The 26873-nt window shown below is 40.4% G+C and overlaps 1 protein-coding gene across 1 annotated transcript in view; it reads left to right on the top strand.

The window, feature by feature from the left end:
* The window catches only part of LOC145987627 (serine/threonine-protein phosphatase 4 regulatory subunit 1-like), a 286327-nt gene that overhangs the window by 78937 nt on the left and 180517 nt on the right, over window positions 1–26873 (top strand). Inside the window, exon 3 of the mRNA XM_083122043.1 lies at window positions 1844–1964. Coding sequence (XP_082978169.1) covers window positions 1844–1964 — 121 coding nt within the window. The remainder of the gene's footprint in view (window positions 1–1843; window positions 1965–26873) is intronic.

A 26873-nucleotide genomic window follows, 5' to 3' on the forward strand; every position in this document is an offset into this window, starting at 1 on the left:
GATGGAAATTATATTTTTTTGCAATAAACTCTTTCTAATTTGCGCCACAGAGTCATTGTCACTACGTTTTAGACAGACCTTGTATATCCGAAGCAACTGTGTCATGGCATCTGACTGCCACGCGGGAGACCTGATTGGATTCCCGAGGTGGGTGATCTAAGATCGGAATTTTTCCGATTTGTCCCTGCATAGAACTGCTCTGTGGTTCACGTAACCCTCAAATAAATTGGTACCTGGGGTATAGGTGGCCGGAGCGTAATGCTGATCACGTCAGCTTCCAAATGGCCGAGATCGAGAATGTGTGGGCCCATTACCAACATCCCCAGGCCCGTAGCCAGGAATTATTTGTAGGGGGGGGCGAAGTCAATCCTAGAGGGGGCAATTTCTTAATATATTGTGTCGCATTGGCAAATATAGCAGGGTACACAGAGGCACTTGCCCCCTCCCCCAAAAGAGAGAAGTAACAGAAAAGGTATGATATCTTGAAACTGCAACGAACAATAAAAACTTCGAGCAACATCAAATAGCAATATTTCGATAATATTTTAAAGAACGTCAAAGGTAGGAAAATATGGCCAAATGAGGACTGACTACTTAGAAATGTAGACATAACCCCTCCCTTTCGAAAATCCTGGACACCCCACTGCAAAGAATATAAAGTTTAACATAAATCAGCTAATAGGGACTGTATCTACCTGATATTTACAGGTCGATAATGTTAATAGATGATTAATATGTACCAACAGGTTTAGGCGCCTTTGCAAAACTGATTAAGGGAGCTTTTTATATTTCATGCTTCATAATTATTCCCTCTAGTTTCCAGTATGCAAGATTTTTACTCACAAAGGAATCTATCGCGAATCCAACAACACCATTGTGTTGTTTTATGCAAGAAAAATCGAATTACTCTAATTAAATAATAATGGTTACATATTATCTACACTGTGATGAATTGTGTACAAATGTGTAATACATTTTTTTGGACTTGCTAAAACATTAAAACATGGGCATCTTAGTCCACCACGGAAAAGATTTAAGCAGTTCCAAGTTCATAGCAACACATCCAAGAAAAACATCCGATACCTTTAGGCACCTTTAATACAAGACTACTCAAAATGTTACAACTGTTCTAGATACTGAAAATTGCGAAATCATATTCCGAAGTCTGAATCTGGAAGGGAATTCCCCTCCCCCATCATGATACAACATTATACGGAATCCTATACACCCTAAGAAATCATCAATAAGTGTCTTTGTTATGTTGCTAAAGTAAGTAACACATGATATAATTGTAAACATTATTGAGAATTTCAGGTAGGAATGTGTTCTGTATTTTTCACGGGGGGGCAGAGCAGGCTACGGTCCTGAACATCTCCTAGGAAGTGCCTTCACGGCACGGTGGAATCTGCACGGGAACTTTACCTTACCTAAACCAAGTATGCAATTTTTTTCAGATATACCATGTGGATATCTTCCAGATTTTTTCGTAGTTAATTCGTACGTATGTATTAATAGTTTACATTATATCATAACTATGTTCATTTGGTTGATGTAATTCATCTTCTGAAATGCATCATCATGATGGGCTCCGTGACCCATCTCATATAATGCTAGGTTATGCTGTGGTGTAAGAAGAATTGTCACCAAATTATCGTACTTTACCCTATCAGAGAGAGAAACTGAGTAGAGTGTGGAGATGTAACAGCTGGATATTTTGACGATTTGGAGGGGGGGGGGAGCAAAAGTGACAAGTAATCTTTTAATTCGATGTCATGATATTGGGTAATTGTACTTTTTGCATGGTTGCGTCAGGTTCTGATGTCCATATATTTTATTCTTTCAGTGAGTTGCAACGACATTTCCCTCGACGAAAGCAATGAGGAGCAGCCTATTAACCCTGATGATTTACTCCCCAGCGCCATACGCTTGGAAAAATATGCATACTCGGATAACGTTTTCAGCAGGTAAGTTGCCACTTTCTGTTAGGTTTCACTGTGACTATATGCGCTACGAATACAGGGTCCGACAGAAGCAACGCCAGTTTTTCATGAGCTGGTAATCTGCACCAAATCTTGTATTACAGGATTGTATGGATTTGTTACAGAAAATCGCAAGCATGCAATAATGAAACACAACATCACAAGGGGTGTAAGGGGTGACCAAAGACACCCAAATGCCACTTTCCTTCCATGTAGTAGAACTTGGACTGCATTTTGGAGACTAACGAGGCTCTGGCGCCTGGACCATGTTGTTAGTGATTGTCCCTTCATCTATTTCATCTTCTCACCATTCGTCCTCATCTTCGCAATTAGCCAAATGTGGCAGAAACGCGAAGTAAAATATCAATCAACATAACATCGCACCGAAGCACGTCATACGACATTTTGGGTTAAATGTTCCAAAATGCTGTCCATCTCGTGCGTGCGAGACATTCGCGTACCAACTACACTTGAGACTTGACACACCACAAAAAGAAACAGGCAGAGTTTGTTCCGGGGATCGAGCCGTCCATTTTACGTAAGGAAACCTGGAACACAAAGATTACTAGGACAACACGTAGCAATTGCAGCATTGAATCAATATACTCTTCATGCACTTTACATTAAACTACTTAAAAACAGGCGTTACTTCTGTCAAGACCGGCATTTCGAAATGCTTCTCATTTGTAAGTACCACTTTGAAGTAAATTTTGGGAAATTAGAGTATTTTTCGCCATTGCCAGACAGTGTATCATGTTGCAGTGAAATCTTTGTATGTTATTCACGTAGTCACGTTTACAGTACAGCTAATAGCAATAAAACTGTACTGAACTCAACGTTTCGATACATTTCATATGCATCCTTTTCACACCGAAGTATCGATCGACACTTCAGCACAAACTACACACCCGAATAGCTACTTCCTTTCAGATGAGTTTGAAGGCTGAAGGGAGAAGTTTGAATACCTTCTCCAAATATCACACACAAAAAGAAAATCAAATTTGGGCTAAACGAGCTTTTACCTAACTGGTCTTGCGTATATTAAATGCTGTGCAGCCAATATAATGTATACATGGGCAAAATAATACGTGAACTAACGCATATAGGAAAGGATCCACTTCTCAGATGTCACGTGCTTTTGTATACAATAACTTTGTTCTTACAGCGGAAAGAGAGTAGGTTGATGCGAACCAGGAAGGTGATGATTAGCTAATTAGTAAAGAGTGTGTTTTTCCCATTGGATCATTTCTTGCTTGGTACGCCTCGCTTCAATATTTAAAGAGTTGGGAGACCATTTCAATGTTACAAACTGACAGAGGTGCTGGTAGTTTTATCCTTCTTGTGTGTGGATGGTATCTGTAATTAATTGAGTGTAGCATCAGCAATTTCAAACCCCCTTCCTCGTTTTACATAACTTTTGCAAAATATTCACCCACCAAACTTTTCCCTAAAAGAAAGCATTATATCTGTACCACAGGGTAAATTGTTATACCAGGTATTGTTGAATTTCTTCCTTCAATAGTGCTTCCATATCAATGCCTTCCTAGAGCAGATGTTCCGTTTAAAGAAAACCTGTTTCCAGTTCAGACCGCGTATTGTTATCATGGTCCATCTGTTGCTGGAGTGATGAAAATCGGGGTTTGGTGAGGAAGGGGACCCAAGTATTGTTAGATCGGTTTTGAAAATGGTGGGTAAGGCAGGCCACATTGTACCCGACGTGAAGGTTTATTTGCTTTTTTGTAGCTACTTCGATAAGAAATAATGCTTCTTGGATGTTTCTGACAATATGCAGTGAACAAAATCAGACGATTAATTCTGTTGTCTCGTGTTCATTCTATTACATTATCTTGTCCTTTAATTGTTTTGTAATGTTTCAATTTGTTATTAACAGGGTACGGATTTACATGTAAATACATATCTTCATATGATGCTAAGATCAATGTTATTTTGTACTATATTTGCGAATCGTGGTATGTAAGCATATGTTTACTTTAAATCGTAACAGTAGAACATATACTTTAAATCGTAACAGTAGAACATATACATCTCTTACTCTACATTCATGTCAACAATACGAGGGGTAGTCATAAAGTTTTAATTATCGGCTCGAAAAAATCAAGCTGCGACCATGAAACTTGGTGATGGTGTTAGTCCTTCTCTACATATTCACCCTTCAATGGGACGCATTTTTCCCAACGATGGATGACTTGGCAGAGACCTTGGTTGTAGAAGTCTGCATTTTGGCTGTTCAGGAAACGTTCCACCTCGAAAATCACCTCGTCGTCATTCTGGAAATGCCTGCCACGCAATGGTTTCTTCATCCGAGGAAAGAGGAAGAAGTCACTGGGTGCCATGTCAGGAGAATACGGGGGGTGAGGCGAAATTTGATAGCCCAAAGAAGCAGCACGTGTGACTGTGTCCTGTGCAGAATGAGCTGGGGCGTTGTCGTGGAGCAAAAATACCCCCTTGGACAGCTTCCCGCGACGCTTCGTCTTGACAGCCGCCCGTAACCTCGTCAGGAGATTTCGGTAGTATGCTCCTGTGATGGTTTGCCCCTTACGAGCATAATCTGTTAGCACCACACCATAGCAGTCCCAAAAAATACTCAGCATCACCTTGCCCGATGATGGTTGCGTCTTCGCCTTTTTCGGCGGTGGTGAATCCACATGTTTCCATTGCTTGCTTTGCTCCTTTGTCTCGGGGTCATAGTGATACACCCAGCACTCGTCTATGGTGATTAGGCGGCTAAAGAAGTAATCTGGATTGGCCTGACACAGCTGCAACATTTCCGCTGCTGCCTCGGTTCGGCGGGCTTTTTGAATGGGTGTGAGCAGTCGCGGGACCCAGCGGTCGGCGACCTTTGTCATGTTCAAAATGTCATGAAAGATGTTATAAACTGATCCATGACTGATTTTCACATTTTCCACTATCGCCTCGATTGTGATACGCCGGTCTTCGAGCACCAGGGTCTCCACTTCTCTTGCGATTCCCGGTTCGTCACAGAGAGATGGTCGGCCACTTCGTTCTTCGTCATTCAGACTTGTTTGACCACACTGGAAGCGTCTGCGCCACCTAACCACTGTGTCATATGATGGTGCATTGCAGCCGTACACTTCCACCAACTCAGCATGGATTGTTGCAGCGTTGTTTCCCTTCAAATGCAGAAAACGAATTACCGCACGATACTCCACTTTATAAATGGGCTGCGCCATTTTGTTTTGGCTCCTCTAGCGGCGTGCTACGGTACTGTGGGGTGGGGATTTCAATGTGTACCAGGACTGTAGACATGTACCTGCAAACACACAAAAAATTAATTACATAACTTTATTTTTTCGAGGTCATAATTAAAACTTTATGACTACCCCTCGTAGAGAATGCAGGCTCAAGCTTTTGCAGTGAAATCCATTGCATATTTTAAATACAGGGTGGTCCGTTTGAGATGTCAGAAAAGTAAACCGTTCCATACAAAAGATTAATGCACATTTATCTGAGAACAGTTTATTTGTATTATATTTTGTAATATACAGATAGGACGTATGTTTCGAGTGAGTGGAGGTTTACATACTTCAGCCGAGTGCATGTAATACTAGAAAATTCCACATACCATACGACATACTGTGCACACTGTTGCGGCGTGACCACCATCGCCTGGAGCCTGTAAACATACGTCCTATCTGCTTATATTACAAAATACTGCTCAGAGAACAAATGGTTTACTTTCCTGACATCTCAAACTGATCACCCTGTATACATTCAGTACTTCATACGATATTGAACGCTGTTTCGGTCAGTATAAATCTGCCTTTAGGGACAATACGAGGTTATTCACGTCCCGGCATAAGAAAAAGAAATGTTTGGTAATCCATTATTTGGGTAACAAAAATTAAACAAATTTTATGTTTGGATTTTGCATTACAATTGATGTCATATAAGCCTAATGTATTTTTACTTATATAGGCGAGGATCTTCCTTAGTGAAAATTGCCATTTTATACAATTGCAAGCTATATTTAATTCCATACTTTGATCAAGTCGCCCGCGAAACTGCGGAAAGTAAGATCGCGTCTGCCGGCAAAGAGCCACTAGCTATGCAATGAAAGAAGCTCGTACAATTATATTAACAGTTACAATTGAAATAAGCACGTACCTAGTGACACGCGGTGTTGGAAATGATGTCCTCCTTCATCCACACATTTACGGCATTTTGAAAGGAAATTTTCACTAACACGTATCAGTTCCTCTTCCAAAATTGCTTCAATTTCGTTCCTGATATTTTCTTTCTGATGCTTGGCTTCAGGTTTATTTTCTTTCTAATGCATGGCTTCAGGTTTAAAGGCTTGGTGGCTCGCCAGGCAAACGTCATGAAAATGTCTGTTTCTTGTGCAAGGCGCCGGAGAGATTGTTGATCGTATTTCAATGTTTCCTCTCATTGAGCACACGTCGTTTCATCATTTGCTTCTTATCAAGAACAGACCCTGATTACCTAAATTAGTTCACAAGTATTCGAACACTGCCTGTGTGTGAAGCAGGAACATCTGGGAATTCTGCTGCAAAAGTATTTTAACTTCCCTACAAGAATTCGTAATGACGTAATAGTGATGCATAAAAATGTGTTGTTTCAAATTGTATGAATTACGTGGCATTATTAGACAGCAGAATGCACCAGTAATACGCAAACTAAAACAAAACAATCTAAAACACTTGTTAACACCTTAACACTTCACAAACGCGTGCAAACTGGACACCAACTATCTGGATACTGAAGCACTGTCGCGTCCAGGTGCAAGTCAGCGTACAGCTGTGGGTCTAAATGCCGGCAGATGCGATCTTACTTCACGCCGAGCTAGCCGTCGTTCCGCGGGCAACTGTACCGAAAAAAGCACTGTATATTTGCCTATCTAGCACTTTTTTTAGCACATTTAAATTTGTCTCCTGTTTATTAATTTTGGATCTTTGCGGTAGGTTTACCAGCAATAGCTGAACCTCACCCAGCTCTAGAGTAAGATTTCTTTGATACCGCAAGGAGTACAAATTACTATAGAGTTTTATGCTAGAGCAGTGCCCTTTAACAGTTTTCCTATAGCGGGCGATATTTACATTCTCTCGATATTTACATTCTATAGAGGAGCTGTACAAACAACCGCATGGTTTCTGTTGTCCAATATACACTCACTTACTGCACGCTTTTCTTATGAAAAAATACAGTTGAGACTGCTTTATACGTAACTCAGTTCTGCGTAATTCTGTTTTATACGTAAATCACTGTAGGTTCCGGCAAAATATAATTTACAAACGTGTTAATTAAACCTTATTTGTACGTAATGCATTTATAAGTAATCCCGTTTTATACGTACTGATTTTAATAAAATAAGTTACGACAATGTCACAGAAGTGATAGTTTTGAGCTGGTACTGGTCAGCCAGTGATAACGGAAAGGAAATGGACGCTAATCCGCACATAATTAAAACAGAAAGAGCTCCACATTTAGGCATCGATTATACCACACTTTGCACAGTTATTAGTAAAATAAATGCTATTTTAGACGATTTTTCACAAATTAGGTAGTAAAACTATAAAACTATAGTGTCTACTGTAGTATTTCGGTATCAAAATGTTCACTAATAAATTGGCAAATATAGTGTATTTAAGAATGAAACTTTTAGATTCGTTAATTTACCACTTTATGATAGAAATAACCTGTATTACATATATATCTTGTTCCTCAAAATAGATACAATTGCAGTATTTTAATATGACATGGTATCTAACTCTGATTTGTAAGTAATTCTCAGTTATACATATTAGTTTCTTTTCACCTTGACATACATATAACTCAGGTTCAACTCTATATCAGAATGAGTATCTATTGCAAAGAAAAAAGCACATTAACAATTCAATGAGAAGACTGTGATTGTTTTTTCTTCACCGGCATGTTAATGTTTGCCTTATTTGATGAGGCGAGCAGACAGTTTTGAAGACGCTTGTCGGTCAGCCTATTCTTCAACTTTGATTCCACATTCTTCATTTTGGAAAAGAGCTGCTCGAAGGCATAAGTGATACTGAATAGAGAGGGCAGTGCATAGGGCACGAATGTACAGAACAGGAAATTCTGACTCTTTCACATACTACTTCACTGGTTTGCATTTTTAATTTATTTTATTTCTTTACGAGTTTTCGCGGGTTGCTAAATTAGTCAGAGGGCCACGGGTTGAAAACCACTGTTCAGTGGCGTGGCCAAGGGGTTGGGGGGTTGGGAGCTATTTGTGGGTGTTGTAACCTCCCCTCCTTTGGCCCAGTATTCCTAAGAAAAAAAGAACGTCAAAGGTAAAAAAATATGGCGAAATGAGGGATGACTACCAGAAAAAGTGTACATCAACCCCTCCGTTTCAAAAATCCTGAGCACGCCACTGCCACTGTCCTAGAGGTTGCAGGCAAGTTTCCTTGTTTTTTTTCCTCCAGTCATTCCAGGACAATAATTCCCAACAGGGGATACGTATAGCGGTAGCGTGGTTGGAGTATATGAAGGGATGAGTAACTTTACAGGATATACATTGCTCCCTATGCCCCCCTATCCTGCCGTCCTTTGGGGAACGCCAAACCAAGATGTTATCCTTGAGTAGCGCCAAAACCTTCATTTTGATTATAATATAAGCGTGGCTATTTGTTTCAAAAGCAGTTGTTACAAACCACATATTTCATATTGTAAATAAGGAGTTCTGAAATAGAAACACAGATGCAGCACAACATGGAAGAATATAAACAAATTGTTGGAGGATAAATATCTATTTAGTGAAAGTAGAAATATGATAAAAAGATGTAGATAAAATTAAAACACTGTATAAAAACATATAATAGATGGAAAGGAAAAATAGAAGTGGTTTTCATCATTCAAAAATGTAAAGTGTATAGCCAATTGTTTGGCATACATAAAGAAGTGCTTAACGAAGTGAAAATTGCAGGACCCCAGAATTACAGTTCAGAATTCCCTTTGTATTTATTATTACCATCCTTCCAAGGAGGTATTAAATAAATGTATACCTACAATATACATATTCTTTAACAGTAATACTTAAGGTATTTAAAAATAAGACTATAATTTTTCTTATTTAAAACAGTAAATATGCAACATGGTTAAGGTTTTATTGGGAGTGGAAAGTTAGGGCCGCCAAAAATCGACCTTGCCCGGGTGAAAATTTTATCTTGAACAGTCCCTGCGGTCAACCTAAGAGTATACACGAACAACGTCAATTGAATCAAATAACGGATTTGAAATATCCCATGCAGGCAGTAGAGCTTAAAGAGTACTGAATATGAAAGGGGCGTGGAGTGGCTGTTTTAATTTCCTCCTTACTCCGTTGTTTCACTCTTGCATTAATTCGCTCCTTATAAATATGTATGCACCTCAGGGTTATTGCCATTGCAATCCCCTTAACTTTCCATGATTCACCGTTGAAATTGCATTTGCTCCTTCTGTTCTTATTCAGGAATCGTAGCCGTCCTACGAACGAGGATGCCTACAGGTCTAGAGGTTTGAAACAGTAGTTGCAAAAAATGCTTATTGATCGAAAACAGATATTTTGAAATCACTTTCAATTTAATACACTTAACTGGCAAGGTTGATATTAACTTATCGCCAGTGGCGGAAAGCTACTTCCTAAAAGCAACTTGGTTCAGAAAGTAACTGTAAGCTAGTTTTAGATAATCTGCTGGAAATTATTTTGCAAGCAAATTAAACAGTTCGTTATTATTAATTGTAATAAAAGATATGTATTTTAAGGTGACCAGATTTTTAAACAAGACGGGACGGCAAAATGTACGCATGTTAATATAAAAACGGTTTCGTCATAAATCATTATTTGTGAAAACATTTAAACAAATAAATTACCAGTAATACTCCACTCGGATGCTTTACGTCTCTCCTACCTCTCTGGTTAATCGCGACGATGCGGATGAATAATGATTCGTACCTTATCCAAGTTCGTAGCCCGTTGCACTGACCACTCCGCAAAGGAGGCCGACGAGTGTTCTTCAATTTTTCATAGACACTATCGCCGATCTCCATGGCGGAGCGGTTAGCACAGCGCGCCACGACGCCGGTGGTACCGGGTTTGAATCCCAGCATGAGTGTTCTTTGTGAGTGTCCCTTCATCAATTTTATCCCATCATCGTCATAATTAGCCAAAAGTTGCAGAAGGGCGACGCTAGAGAACTCATATCAAAATATCACATCACTTATTCTCATCGTCGCGATTACCCAAAGGTGGCAGAAAAGCGAAGTGAAATAAACCAATCATTCAACGTTAGGATTGACCGAAGATGGCCAGAAAATAAGAGGAAATAAAGAACACTACTGAAATATCACACTCGATCCCTTTTCGATTTTTGTATGGTGCACCCGCATTTGTCATTGTGCGGCATATTTTACCATTCCTCGAGTCGGATTTCATTGCAGCCAGCTTCTTGGAATCCGCCAGTTGGTATCATCATCTCGCTCCCTCCACCCCATGCGGAGGCCAATGCCTTATTTGCACGCACGCTTAGGTAACATGCCCCGTGTGAGTGACCGTGAAACACGAGAGTTTGCGAGCCGAAGTAACCTTCGTTGGTACACCAGGAGAACTCACTCATGGTACACTACGACGATTTTTTTTTTTTAATTTAGTTTTATGATCATAACTGCTTTTCGTGAATTGACTGCAGTAGTGTTTTTTATATATATTTACGTCGCTTTCCTGCCACTTTCAGCTAATCGCGGCCGTGAGGATGAGTGATTATTATGTGATGAAATTGATGAAGACATACAAAGAACGCCCAGGCCAGACGAGCCCCTGCCGCTTGGACTTATGCTCCTTTGTGAGGTCGTGTATTGTTCTGTCTTACCCCTAAGTTAGTCGAGTGCCTCTCTCGATTTAAGTTCTAAGGATAGATCTGACGATTTTTGGACATGTAGGGGTGTGAAAGGTGACCCTTTCTCATGACACCCAATTGTCAACCTCCCTTCTACGTAGTACACTTTGGACTGCATTTTGCAGACGAGCGAGGCTTTGGCATCTGGACCTATGGCCAGTATATTCCTCTATGAGATTTGTGTTTTGTGTTGTCCGTATGTGTTTTTGTGATTGTCCCTTCATCTGTTTAATCTTGTCACCACCCATCCTCCGCCAAAGTGGCAGAAACTCGCAGTAAAATAAATAATATCGATCATTTGTACACGTAGCCCTCAGGAACAGTCTTCATAAGGGGTTCCTTTCCGTTTAATGAAAAAAATGTCTGAATTCACGAGTCCTGTCGTGTTTTTGATAACAAGCTTGTGTAGATATTCAGAGTGAATATATGAATATCCAGATATCGAGAATTGGAAATACGGTTGTCGGACATGACGATTTTGCCGCCAGCTCTGTCTCATATTTCGTGCCGGTTGCAGATATCCGAAACGCATACACAATCATATTTTTAATTGAAATCAATCATTCAATCGCAATATAATACCGGAAATTTGACAATCCCTAAGTTCGAATTTTTTTTTAACCGTGCGCGGAAATGCGAACGGTGCCTCGTGTGTTTCCGTATATGTTACACCAGCACCTACCTGTTTCATGCGTGTGTTCACATTCTAACCGTTTTCAAGGTTGGACCATGACCGTAGCTCTGGCTTGCGTTGAGATGGTCGTGAGAGAGTGATTGTGGGTTCCCACGATCCGAGCTGCGGATGTACGAACCAACAGCTCTTCTCAGAAACGTTTCTGGCGGCAAACTCGTCAAGGAACCAGTCGCTCCCAATTCTTTATTATTTTTTTCATTCGAATCGGAGGGATCGCACCCAGACAGAGATCATAGTTCGACAATCGATACGAGACCAAGACTTAATTGTCCAAAGACCCCGTCTCGTTCGAGAGAATGGAAAGTATACTAGTTGTAACCTGCTGGTTGTGTGCATGAAGAAATAGAACAAATTAATCTCAAGGGAAGCGTGAAAAAGGTCCGGGATCAATTTATGCACAAGCTTAAAGTAAAGCTACAACCAACAGATACAAATTCGAATTATTGAAGGTTACGGCCAGCCTTTAGGGCTACCCCCTCAGTCTCAAAAGAGAACCAATGCCTATTATCTTGCGAACTCAAATATAACGCGAGGGTTAATTGTTCCCCATTTACCAATCAAGAGAGGAATTGTAGGCAAACATAAATGATCACAAAATATCGTGGAAAATTACACTGCTGCAATTCAGAAAAATTATCACACTAACACAAAATAACTACATGTAACAAACTACATCCTTTACTATATGCTTCGACACTAGTTCTTTTTTGTTTATCAATAATACATTCGTTACTTCAGCGTTTTACTTTACGCAAAGTTTATAAACAAAAGGAGAGGCACAGAATTGTATGAAAGTTTCGAAGAATGCTTTTGAGTAACAAATTTATTTATATCCAATCATGAACAAGAAACAATAAATTTCTCCAATAACAACAATATAAAAAGGATAGTTTTATGACGTACAATTCTAATTGTACGTATCCTTTTAGAACTTCCTTCAAACTACAACATTAACAATTCTTGACTGTCATTCTTTGTCTTGTCATTAGTCATGGCAGTAATTATATACATGCATTTTACGCAAAATTACAAAGTTCCAGTGAATGCTAATACGCCCGCGAGTTCCAATTGAACCTCATTACTTAATACTTCTAGTAATTCTGAACATATCAAGGAATTTCGAACATTACAATTTATCGATATATTAACCTCTTTTATTACGTATCATTACGTCACATAGTATACTAGTAAGCCAAAATTGGTTTACTGTGCTGTTCAGTCACACACGCCAAACGGTTACGGTTTTAAAAACTGAACTTGGATCTTTACCCGCAGTTTAGCTACGGATGTAGCGATGGTACCGAAGCAAGCCTCGGTCTCGTCTCGAAGTTTGACATGAAACCGAAACATACTTGTAAAATTCGAGGCGAGAACGAGATAGATCTCTGTAAAATCGACACGAGACTGTGTGTCCCAAGACTTTACCTAAATCTAATGTAATGTGTCTGCTTCAGACATGCCTAGTAGAAAGTTGAACGTTTTCTTTTCGTAATTCCAAAATTAGTCCATTAGTCGCCATTGTGAACATGCACTGCGTGGTTGCATGCATTCTGAACCTGTTCTTCCATACAGTCAAGCTAAAATTGTTTTTCGAGGGCTCGTAGCATCGAAACGAAGCGTCAAACATGGAAACGTAATTAAGCAAGGTTTTTTTTGCGTTGATGACCTCTATACGCTGTGAAAGTTCCATCGGAGATACACTGAAAATGTTATTTATACTGCACATTTAGAGACTCGAGATGGCAACCAGAGGGATATTTGTAAATCGAGACGAGACGGACTTTTGACAAGTTGATAAGGCACCGAGAACGAAGCGGGAATATAACTGCAAAGCCTCGTCTTGCCTCGATACCATCTCTACTGTTGAACGATCAATTCTGTGTCGCATGTTTAGACAAATGTGTGGTTAGAACCAAATATTTCTGTGTATGCAGAGTATGAGCCATTTCAGAATTCCAATTTTCGGCAACACAATCACCTGCTGCCCTTAATCCACAGTTGGTTCAAGCATTGGGTGCGTCACGTTTCTTCAGATATGTGCGGTACTGCATTTTCTAGGAATAAACTGTTGAGCGCTTGTTCAGCAAATGTTATCTGCAATTCCATCTCCTCGTGGAAAGATCCGAGCTTCGCGATAAGAAATTCCTCCAGTGTCACATTCTGCAGTGTTTTGCAGGTTGCCCCGCAGCATAAAATTACCGGAGAAGCCTTTATGTCAACTTAAAGCCGCCTTGGTGGCAGAGTGGCATAGTGTAGTCGACTCAATATCTCACCAAAGGGTCTAGGTTCGAATCTTGACTTCCTATGTACAAGAAATATGTGGAAATTGCAACCAGTGCGTTTTATGGAAATACAATCTCGTCTCGACTTATAATAATCATCCATCACGTTCTCGTTTCGGTCTCGGAGGACTTGTCTCAGTCTCGTGTCATCTCTAAACTTTCACAAATAATAGAAAACGTGAAGGCAAACAGTAAAGATTTGCCGAACTCCGTGGAAAGTCTGGTTACGACGCCAGGGGTCCCGGATTCAAGTCACGTCCTTGGCGTAGGTGTTCTTTGTGAGTGTCCCTTCATCAGTTTCATCATATCGTCACTCATTCTCATCTTCGCATTAGCCAAAAAGTGGCAGAACAACGAGGTCAAATAAACCAAATCAATCAATCCAATCAATCGATAATGGTTGCATTCTATCATTGCCCATAAACGATGCACATGCTTTTTAGAAAACGGGGAATACAAGTCTCAAAATTGCAGACAGGTTGCATATTGCCTTTAAAAACATATATCCTACAATGACAGTTCCTTCATGTTGTGCACAACAGAAAATTGAGAAATTGTTCAGCAAAGAGCTATAAACCCAGATTGATTGAAAACGTACGTGACATCGTTACTAAGTGCCTACATGCCCAGATGATTTTATATCATATCGGTATTAGTATGGAGATAGAAATGTCGCAATATTTGTTGTCTGTTGAACGTCAATACACGTTGATATTTTGCTCACGAGGTTCGGCAGGATGATAGGTACGCATATTACGTTGTAATCCTAGAGGACCCCAGCTCCTAGCTTTTCTCTTCCTGTTAAGATGGTTTGGGCATTAGTAAAAACTGTTGTTTCTGAGCAGAGACTATTTGAATCCAGTTTTAAATCCAGATTCACTTACATAGAAGTAATTTTTGGAAAGCTGAAATAACAATAGATATCAAAAGCAAGAACTGGGTAATTCACGTTGTTTTCCTGAATACATTACATCGTGACCATGCGATCATACACAGAGGAAAAAGGTTTGTTTGTAATAGCCAAAAGAGATTTGTCTTCTGTGCATTCCGGTGGCGGATCCAGAAGTTACAGTTGGGAGGGGCGAATTCAATTCTAAGGTACACTTGCACTGTGTTATGGAAACAATAAATAGAACTCTAAACATGAACCAAGTTGACGTCCATGGTTTAGAGATTTCGAGTATTATTTTTCAAAATTAGCCTCCAGGGCTGGAGTAGATGGTTGTTACTGTATATCAATATCAAAATTCCCTCCCATTGTTACGGTAAACTGAACGATCAGATATGAGGTGTAAAGTGAATAAAGAAAACGAAAAATATATTACCTCGAAGGTTTGAGCCATATTGCATAGTGGGTCGGATCCAAATTTAAACTGTAGGCCCAGTTGCGATTAGCCTATCATGAACGTAAAGTGTGTTTCAATCAAACTAAAAAATATTCTCGATCCTGTTAAACTTGGTGACCAGACAGAACATTTGAGTGTTCAAAAATATTAAGCATGATAATATATGGAAAACTATCAGTTGGGAAAGGCAATCGCCCCTATCGCCCTCCCTGTGGATCTGCTGCTGCTTGTAACTGTTATTTTGGAACATTGGAAGGTACTCAAAACTTAATAATATCATTAGCTTTGCTCCCACATCTGGCATTATTGTAGTATTGTTCTTGTAAACTATTTTCTAATATTTAACTTATTTATATTTTTCTAATTACAGGTAAGAAATCTTAATGCTCGTAGTAGAAATGCAGAATGCGGTAAGTACGATTCTTGTGAGTGCAAATGCATGTCTGCACATGTAGAGATGTGGTTAGTTTTGCTGTGTGTTGATTTTTTTTGGTTCCTGGTGCATTTCTTCACTGAAGCCTTCTTTCTCTATCACTCTTATGCAGAAGTGTTTGAGATGGAGAAAATTCGCCATTTGTCGACACTATGAGAAATCTCGAATTCTACGCAGTATTTCCCTGTCGGTTGCTATTTTCAAGAAATCGAGAATTAACCACTTTCAAACACGATCAATTGGAATTTCCCGACTGTTCAGGACTCCGAAAAGTTGGGAAATTATTCGAAAGTCTGGTTTGGGACGGTTTTTTTGACCCGGTACCGACTTTTCGGGATTCCGCATACCCCTACTTTTATGGCACGTAGAGTTTGAGAGGCGTAGTAACTCGAGCAATATTGGATTCATAGCGCGCTCTCTACCAACAACAGTAAACATACTTGTTTACATCTCATTTCAACGTTATGAACCTCTCTCATGAATATTTTAGATGCCATCTACTTCATAACGATCATAATCATGCATTTCGTTGTTGGAAGAGTTTTGTTGGAAAAAGAAAATATCCTTGTTAAAAAGTCTTGGTAAGTTTGCTCGGAGCGTGAAAGAACGACGTCAAGTGCTTAATCATCCCTTTGTAGCTATTTGCTTCGTTTCCATCAGCGTGCCTTGCTTTCCTGGAAAACGAAACTAGAACCCTGATTTGCACACATCTGAAATGTTTTTAAAAGTTTCGGCAGAGGCCGAATAAGAAAAATGCAAAACAATTTTAGAACTGAAACTGTATGGGAAGAAAATAATTATTAAACGTCAAACATTTTAGTGTTTACGAGTATACACACACATGAACATTGAAAATTTAGTGGCACTTGTAGCAGGCGAAACATTGTCCTGTTTTGCGTGCATCAGATGTACAAAATGGGCAGAAAGCATTACATTACATTGCAAATCCCCTTCCCCCCAAGTGTTATCAACCAGGCAACTCGCAAGCTACGGGGGGGTTATTTCAGTCGTTTACCGCCAGAGCGTCGGCCTCTCAGCGGCCCCTTCATGCAACAGGTCCCGGCAAATTGCGTTACAGGAAGTCCGTAACAGAAACACTTTTACAATTACAATTACAATTGAAATAAGCCTTGTCGCAAGGATGATGGAAAAGGTGGAAAACATGGCAGCGGAACACTCCTTGACATCGTGTGAAACTAACCTTCACATACCAGACATGGGCAACAATTTTCGGATCCTGATAAGAGGCAGCGACACTAGCGCCGGAATGGTTCCGTGAGCCTCACCCATAGTGTAGTGGCTAGTAATGTCGCCTTGTGAATAGTTCACTTCCCACTTTAAACTTTGTCTAGTTCCTATTAGCCTATCTGAGGACGTAAACTTTATAGATTAAATCAAGAAGAAAATAATGGAAGCAAAGCTGTTCGTGGCATAAATATTGTTACCCCTGACTTATTGGGGAAGAGGAACATGCTGTATACAGTTTGGTCCAAAAAAATCCCCACACAAAGGTTTTATTGAAAGCACATGAGAATGAAAACTAACCTAATTTAGCCAATAATTTTGAAGTTTAATAATAGAGAACTAGCTACCTATACTTTGTCTTGGGAATCACATCGCGCTGCGACGCCAAGGGTCCCGGGTTCGAATCCCGGTCGGGCTTGGTTGTTTGTGAATGTCCATTCATCAATTTCATCATTTCATCACTCATCCCCATCTTCGCAAATTAGCCAAGAGGCACAAAACGCGAAATAAAATAAACTAAATCAATCAATCAATTTGTCTTGGGAATCCGTGGAGCAAGACCATGTTGGTAGTGAAGGGGAGAAAGCGAGTGGGCAGAGCAAAGCAGTGCGCGCTGATGCAAACGGACGGTAGCTGCAGCCGCATTTTCCCCTCCATGCCCTCGCTTCCACTCTCATGCGTTCATTGGTCGAGTCAGTACTACTTGTCCAGATGCATGTACACATGCAAGAAAATTACTCTGGGGTGTTGAAATAAAATTGTTTAGCAGAAATAAAAAGCACAACCATCTACAACATTGCCATCAAACATGTACGTAATAAAATACAGTTCAATTCTTGTGTATGTATGATGTAATTCACGTCGATTATCTGTGTGAAAGGATGTCAATAATAGGCATTCTTATCTACAGTCACCAGTTAATTGGTACTTGTTTCAAAATAAATAATATTGGCGTTCATTTGACATTGAAACAGTTTAAGTTGAAATATATGAAGAAATAAACAGATATTGCAATTGGGGATATTTTTTTGGACCAAACTATAATACACGAATGTCTATATGCATATTAAACTTTTCTGTATTAGGGGAAACGAGTTATGGTCAAATATTTTCAACTTTATGCGTTAATTAATAGGTAAACTAGATATTTAATATTAATAAATAAATTATGGCCTAATGATAGAGAGTAGTTCGATTATGTCTAGGCTTGTGGACAAATATATAATTGGTAAGTCCTAATTTTCATTGGAATCGAAAAATTTCAGTTAATCAGAATATTGCCACTTCAATATATTTGTTAATAAAAATTGCTGGGCAAACTAAATTAACTGTGGTGTCCCTCCGTTAATTTTCAAATTTGGAGACTGAAACAAACTCTCGCCGGTTAAATCGATTAATCGCCTACCGCCGAAACCTGAACGAAAGGCCACGCTTCTAAATGGTTGCCAGCTCGCGCTGTAAGTCGCACCCTTCCGGCTCTGTCTACAGAACGGCACCACGCATGTAATTCAAATTTGCAGGCTGCAGTTGGGACAGTCCCCTCCCAGCGGCTTCGATTTCTCCCCAGCACTGCCGATGAAAAATCCCCTTATAGCTGGTGAACCCCGAATTAAAAGGCAATCTTTTCAGACGGTTGCAAGCTTGTGCTGCAAATAGAAAACTTCAGCAGAACCTCTAGCGCCCCGGCGTTTGTGAAACGCCGGTACACCCAACGGCGAAAGAAACAGTAGGCAAATTGTCCACCACCATTTTCATTCGGTCTGTGTTACACAATGTGATGACAATGAATTGAAATTATGACGTCAATAAGCAGAGAACAATGCCTGCCTCGAACCAACATAGTTTCATTCCTTAAAACAACACAGGATGTAGAATAAAAAAAGTAATAAAAATAGCGGTGGACAATTTGCCTACCATTATATTTGCCGTTGACTGTACATGTGACACAAGAGTAAATCCGGGTATCCTGGCGGACTAGAGGAAGAGCCGGGTGTGCTTTTCTGAGTCAGAAGTTAAATTTTAGATAAGACGTTAAATGTCATCCGTTCTGTAGCCATTTCCACAGTAATTGTGTATTTCTGTGGCTGTTAATTCGTCGCGGCTAAAAGCTGGAGGTGAGTCGGTAACATCCTTCCAGCCCACCTGTTCGCAGCCTGCTAGTGTAGCCCTTGTAAATCAATGCAGCATCTGCTGAGGAAAAACGGCTTTCTTTTCCAGGAAGAAAGAAAAAAAGACGACGTGTGAAGGTGCAGCCGAAAATATTCACCCGGCTTTGCTGTAATCCACTCGCTCCCTCCTAATTAATAAGGAACCAGCTGCCCCTGTGCGGAACCCAGGAACGGTGGACACCTGCACGCCAAGAAATCGGAGGAGGAAAGCGTTTTGTGAGGATGGAAAGTGGACGTCTTCTGCAAGGATTTCCAGGGCTACAGACAGTGGTGTGCCCAAAGGGGGCTGGTTGGTCACAACCTTCTCCTCTTTGGCCCATCATTCCTAAGAAAAGACACGTAGTACACGTACCCCCCCTTTTTTTTCGAAAATTCAGGTAACGCCTGGATATTAAAAGAAATGCACACAAGGACGTATTTAGAGCGGACCCTTTCTCGAAATAGTTGTGAAGTACCAAAATTAATGTAAAATGCCAGCATGCCATTCGTTATCATTAATATTCTACATAAAATAATAACTGGAATGAAAAGTTTTATTATTATTATTATTATTTGAAGTATGATTACAGTATTTTACACAGATTATCTTGGGGGACATCCTATTAATCTTGCATTTCTCTGCATGTTTTTTTTTGCCCTTAGTAGAACTTCTATACAACTTCTTCTGATATGAAATAAGCGAAATATTGATAGTATTGTTACATCCATATTTTTGTCACTTATCTCTTAATTTTCTTAATACTTTTTGACCGGAGTGTGTTGCTGATCGCATCACTTCCAATATGGCCGGATCAAGAATGGTTGGAGCTATGTCACTGTATCCCTTATGGTCCTTCATGACTGGGTGTATCTGAACAGGGACAACTTTATCAGATTTTTTAAAAGAAATAATTATTATTGTCCGTATTTTTATGGGCTAATAGGTACTGGACCTGCAGTTTAAAGTGGGATCCGTACCATCATGTGCTCCAACGGTTACCGAACCCGGGACCCATTCTGGATATACTTGGAAAGAAATCGATGCACAAGTACGAGCAAATTAACAAGATTGTGCGAAAGTGAGTGACAGGACTGCCACAGACAAAAAAAAATATGTACCGAATTTTGGATAAATTTTATTCTGAATTAATATTTACACATATTTTGAATGTTGGTACCACAAATACATATATGTGCATCACTCGAGGAGAAGAAGAGGAATGACGCAAATCCACATTTTATGTAAAATTGTGTACTCTAAAACGGAATACATGTAATATGCTTCAAAATATGGAACGTACAATTATCGTATGTTGTTCCAAATGTGGTAATTCACCATGTGTGCCTGGATTCGAGGGGAAAATATGTAATCACATAAACACCATTATACGTATGTGTGTGTGAAAATGGGGGGGGGGGCTCAGTCCGAGCCAGGTAGCTTCATGATCACGATGTGCGAATGTTTGCAAGATGCAGAGGGATTCACGAAGGTCGCATTGCAGCTCAGATTGGCTGTATTCTTGCAGGCGGCCCCTCTCATCTGGAACCCATTCTGCAGTGCCACCTGCTCCTTTAGCTGCGAGCCACACAAAAGGTCGTGAATAGCCACTGCCGGGGAGCACACGCCGGGCACAAGCCAGAACACACCTGCGCCGTCGGCAGGAAACCGGACCGAAACAATGCAGTGTTGGCACTTCCGGAGAAATGTTACCAAACTTTTTGGTGCAAGTGAAGTTTCCGGACTAGCAGTGTCAAGCCTTGTTCTTGGGAATAACCATTTTATAATTGATACAGCTCGGATTTTCATGACCCAAAAATGACAAAAAAAAAATATATAACCAACAGCAACAAGATCCTGCCCTAAAACATAATATTGGGACCTAATAACAATATAGGGATTACCCTTTGCGGGAGTACCTAAATGGCAACCTCCCTTCCATGTAGTACACCCTGGACTGCATTTTTTAGACTGTCAAGGCTCTGGCGTCTGGGCTCACAGCCAGTGTAATCATCAATGGGGGCTCATGTTATGTGCTGTGTTGGTGATTGTCCTTTCGCTTATCATCATTCGCATCTTCGCAATTAGGCAAAAATGGCAAGAGAGCGAAATGAAATTGTGTAACATTAAATAGCAGGTAAAAAAGTAAGGCATGTAAGACGACTATTTGTTTTATTGCAAGTATCGGTACCATAGAATATGCTGTAACATTTTCACATACTTCTTGCTAGTTCATTTTATAAGCCATGAGTTGCAAATGTTCAAATGGACAATATGGAATGTTTTGCCTGTTTTCCTATTTCGGTTCAGTTAGTTGAATTTTACTACCTCTTGGGTTAATCACGATGTGGGCGATGGTGGAGCAAAAACATAACATGCCTTGACCAGGATTTGATCTTTGGCTTCTTACCACTGTACGCTGACCACTTCGGCCTATTGTCAGCCCAACAAAGCTTTGTACCTAGAAGAGCTTCTTCCTACTTCAAATCTCCGTAATTGTGATTGTGGTGAACTTCAAACTCACTTTATTGGAATGCAGAACATTAAGTAAACTGCAATTTCTATGATTAAATTGCAGCAAATGACAACGTTATCCAAGCTGCTGAATTTTGTACCTTACGTAGATAATGTCATTCTTTTCAATTTGAATCACTCTTAATCTAATGGTACTCTAGACTCGGAAAGTAGATATGTTGAAAAAGCTAAAATCTCCTGAATATGAACAAAAATTGCTCTATCAAACAGTCAAAATGGGCATATCATTCACCCCATACAATGTGACAATTAGCAATGAATAAACAAAAATATATTAGGAAAATAGATTAATGGTTTGGTTTATTTTACTTCACTTTTCTGCCACTTTTGGTTGATCGTAAAGATGAGGATGAGTGATGATATGAAATAATTGATGGAGGGGACACACGCAAGGAAGATCCGTGCCCAGCCTGGGATTCGAACCCTGCACTTTTGGCTTTGGAAATTGATTGAAAACTAACTGGAGTATGTGTGATGCAGTGTTTGAGGATCTGCATATATGAGAATAGATATTTGAGGACCTCCTTCATCTTCAACAGCATTGTTGTTAGTAGTAGTATCATCAGCAGCCCCGTTATTAACGAAATAACGTCCTCTCATCATCCCCGTTGTCGCAGTTAACCTGTAAAGCAAGTCAGATATCCAGAATGTGCATACCTGTAACCGAAGTTCTTGGTCATTGAATATGGCAAATTATTTTTGTTGCACATTTCGATGTTGAATTTTTCAAACGCTATATATATATGTATAAGAGCAAGAACTTGCGGTCTGGTGTGATGATTTCGCCTTTTACCCTTTATGTTGCAATAAAGCTCGTTGACCTGTGCAAATAATAGAGCAACGAGGCGTCAATTCATAGACATAACCGGTTATTTAGCTATGTTCCATTTATTATTTTTAATTTAAAAATCACTTTCTTGTCTCTTAATGCCAATTGGCCTTTAAATTGACTATTTAAAGTTATACGCGTGTCGCAAATTGGCAACAATGCTCGAGCGGCTGTTGGCTCCCGTGCACGAGCCGGCTGCAGCGCCCTTCCAAACAAGGGGCAGACGGCGAGAATTCATATGCATGGGCTTCGACTGTGGACTTTGCACCCAGTCCACCTGGAGAGGGCGCCACGGCTTATCCCCAACCTTTGGTCCCACCTGTGGTACGAGGAGCGGTCTTGACGTCCATGTCCCAGTCATTGACGACATTCCATTCGGGACTTACAGCTTGCACGATTCGAGAGTTCGAGAGGGGGATGGAAGAGCGATTAAACTCCTGGCAACACAATACCCTTTTCTCCCCCCTCGCTTTCCCGGCAGCCATTCACCGGGGCCTCCAAAATTGAGCTGCGGAGTGGCAGGAGCTGGCCGTGTCCAACATCTGCCGGGCGGCAAATGGCGCCATCTGGCACGAGCCCCGAAAACCCATCGTCTCCACGCACGAAGGTCATGCGTGGAGAGTTTCTTGTGGGTCCATCGCACTTATGTCGCTGCGTTGTTTTTGTTTTTTGGAGACGTCCGTTACCGATTGGGACCAGTGGCGTATTCTCACTGTTACCGCGTTTTGGGCTCGGCTGTACCTTTAGCCGGCCCCAGGGTAGACTATTTAAAAAATTTCGAGCTTGCACGATTCGAGAGGGATGGAATTTTTCAAGTCATTTCCCAGTTTCTGCGCGGCTCTGAGGCCCACCCAGCCTCATATCAATGGGTACCTGGGGGCAACCCTGGAGGTAAGGACTTATTTGGGGGAGTCCAGCCCCCCCGAAAGACTTATCAACTTATGAAGTACTAAAATTAAGTAATGGAAATATTAGCATTTGTTGCATAATCGATGGTTATTACTTTCCTCTGAACTTTTTAGAAGGCAAGGATTATATTGGGATCATACGGCTTTGACTGACATTACAACTTTTCTCTCAACTACATGTAACATCATTTTTGTTATTCGATAAATATTCAATTATTATTCTATTTGACATTAATTTCATTGCCAGGTCACTTGTTTTTATGTAAATTATTCCGATCTTAACAACAGCTAAGCCACGTAATGAATATCCGCTGTTATATCTATATTCTTATACAGGCTTTTTACCTATTCGTGTAATAATAATATATTAATTTATGTATTGCAATTAGAATTAATTTGGTTTAATATAATTATTTTAAATTAAACATTATTGTTATTATTATTACTATTATTGTTATTACTGCTACTATTCCTGAGACACTTTGTTCGGATTCCCCCGAAACATGTGGAGCTCTACCTCCACATCACCCCATATGCCTTCAGCGCACATCCACAGGGGTACCTTAAGATTTACCTGCTTTAAAAAAAGGGATATGATATTCCAAAATGTGAAAAGTTACATATGCTTAGAATTCCTTCTAGAACATTGACGTAAATCTTCGTGTAGGTTGCTTTCACTGTTGTCTAGATATTATCAATAATTTCATAGACTTACGCAGCCACGAAACTACTCGTAGTACACCGTGGAGTAACGAGGCTCTGGTGTCTGAACTCACAGCCAATAGCTGGGCTCGTGTTGTATTATTTCCATGTGTTCATGTCCTTTCTTCATTTCCCACCTTATCACCATTTATCTACATCTTAGCGATTAGCCAAAAATGACATGTGATAATTAATTCCCTCAGGAGATATTCTGTTTGTTCAAATAAGAAACGTTCTTCTTAAGGGTCTGAAGCACAGTTTCATATAAGGTGCACATTTACTTCAACTCTGTCAATGTTGAAAAAATATTCCGACGTATTCGCGATTGTGTATTTCTCCTCATGTTGCAGACGCAAGCAACAATTCTTGTCGATCATTATGCTAGATGGTTGCTCTAATAGTAACACCAAATCATTTCCTTCGACCCACGTAAGATTCTACGCTAGACAAGGTAGATCACTCTCTCGTTCGACGAAGTAGGGTTTCACGCAGTGTTGCCCACGAGACGAGACTTTGGCCTGTCTCGTCTAGTGGAAGTCTCGTGGAAATGCTGTCTCGTCTCGAAAATATTCGTTTGTCTCATGACCCATGGTCAATCTCGTCTCGAATTTTTAAAAGCCTGTCCCGTCTCGTCCCGTGGACAACACTAGTTTCACGTATTCTCACATTTGGCGTAAATGCCTATCTTTGTTAAACCGCTTGTTACTGCGACGGTGGCACGAGTCGAAAATGTTGCAGGAAACCCTGTGTATTGACTTTCGTTTAATAACCCCGACACAGATACGAAATGATGATTTGCCTGTACGAGTCTTCTTGTTACGGGCAAGCTCTTTGTTTCACTGCTCGGCAAGAAGAACGTAATCAAAATTCGCATCAATAAAATGTAATTTCTTCCAGTTGAAAGAAGGATTGTCTACTTGATGTAGGCAATGTGCTTAGCATTGCATAATAATTTGCGATAATTGCAAAGTGTAACTTATCTAGGTGTCCCACTGCTTCTGTAATGGATAGTTACAGGCTATTGTTTCGGTTGTTCACAAACAAATCTGCGTCTGCGTCATTCGGTGGATGATTTTTACTGCCCAACAAATTATGCGGTTAGCATGATTATATCGTGGACTGTTAACGCATAAAGAGCAAACAGAAATTGTTGATTTCGATTGCTTTCGTGCCGGATTATAAGGAAAGTGATATTCTGGATTCACCTCCAAGTCAGTGTTGCCAATTGAAGGGAACTTTTCCTCAGAGGAGAGAAATTCGGGTGGCATTTATTGAGAGAAGTCGGGTCGATGGCCGTTGAAATACCAGGGTTTTAGGCCCTCAGGGACCCCGGGTTCGAATTCCGGTCCATCAATTTCATATCACTCATCATCATCGTCACCATTTGCCAAAAGTGGAAGAAAAGCGATGGGAAATAACAAAAATTAAATCAAATCGGGTTTGAGTCCAGGCCTGGCCATGAATGTTCTTTGTGAGTGTCTATTCTTCATCCCCATCGGCACGATTAGCCAAAAGTGGTAGAAAAGTGGACACTAAATAACAAAAAGACGAAACACGGACATTTTATGAAAGATATAACATTTTCAAGGAAATTCGAGAATCACAGGAATTGGGTTCATTCTCTTTGAAGTGGGATAAGCAACTTTCCTTCTTTTCAGATGATAGTGGCTCTTCTTTTGTGATTCCGGATTTCAAGTTATTATAAGGTTATATCCATCCCCTGCACATTGCAAAATTCCATGGACGCTCCACTCATTCACGTCCTCGGCCGTTTGTAGAAGTGATATGATCAGCGCCACGCTCCGGTCACCTTTACATTTATTAGAGGCTGGTGAGCCGTAGGGCTGATCGAAGATGGGACATTACTTGAAGAATTTCCATCTGAAAACATCCATCCCGGGAATCGAACCCCAGTCTCGTTCGTGCCAGTCAGGTGCCCTGCGGACCGGACCGTCGTGGCTCCCTCAATTTATTAAAATGAAGTGAAAAATCCCGACGGAAAAGGGAAATTGAACAGCATGTCCTCTTCGAGGCACGAACCCAGGAATTTCAGTGGCGAGATCGAAAGTTGACAACGGGCACAGCTATATAGCGACATACCTTTGGATTCCGTAAGTGGGTGTGTGACTTCATTTTTAGCAGTCAGTGCTATATTTTTATGCATTTCTTTACGAAAACTAGACCGGGTAGAGGGACGGAACATATCCCACTGTTGTTTTTTTTAAGCACGCCAATTGGGTTGAGGGGGTTGAAATTTCCTGAAATTTTCGTTGAAGCGTGTGGTTTTTGGACATGTACAGAAAACAGCACATCACAATTTTCCCCTGAAATTCTACTTCTGAAATGATTTTTACTTACATCTGGCCACCCTGGTTTGACTTCATCCCCATCCCATGCACTATTCCAGTTTATAGTGTGAGATTACTAGTGTTGCCGGGTGCAGCGAAATTTTCTCTTCAAACAAATGTCAGATGATCTATGATTTTACACTGGATTGCTAACCAAGATTATTTGGCACCGAGAATTACACTTCTCCCATAAGATTGATGTCCTCAAATCCATGAAGTGTCGCACCTGAATCGTATCGGTCGCAACCTCCCAGATTAACATTCCACCAAATCATAAATCTTCGATAATTTCTTATCTCTATATCTCTCCCGAAATTGGTACTCTTGAGAAAAGAAAAGCACCAACTTCAGCCATTAATTACTTGCTAGAGTCTCTTGCTTTGATCGATTGATTTGTTGTTTTAAGTCCACTTTATTCACAGATAGGCTAATCGAGACTGGGCTTACCGTGGTATACGAACCACTGTGCCTTTAGCCTTCACCGGGTCTCAGACCCGGGACCCCTTGATTACCACTACGCC

This window comes from Lepisma saccharinum, chromosome 5, assembly GCF_977018435.1.
Source record: "Lepisma saccharinum chromosome 5, izLepSacc3.1, whole genome shotgun sequence".
NCBI classification, from domain to species: Eukaryota; Metazoa; Arthropoda; class Insecta; order Zygentoma; family Lepismatidae; genus Lepisma; species Lepisma saccharinum.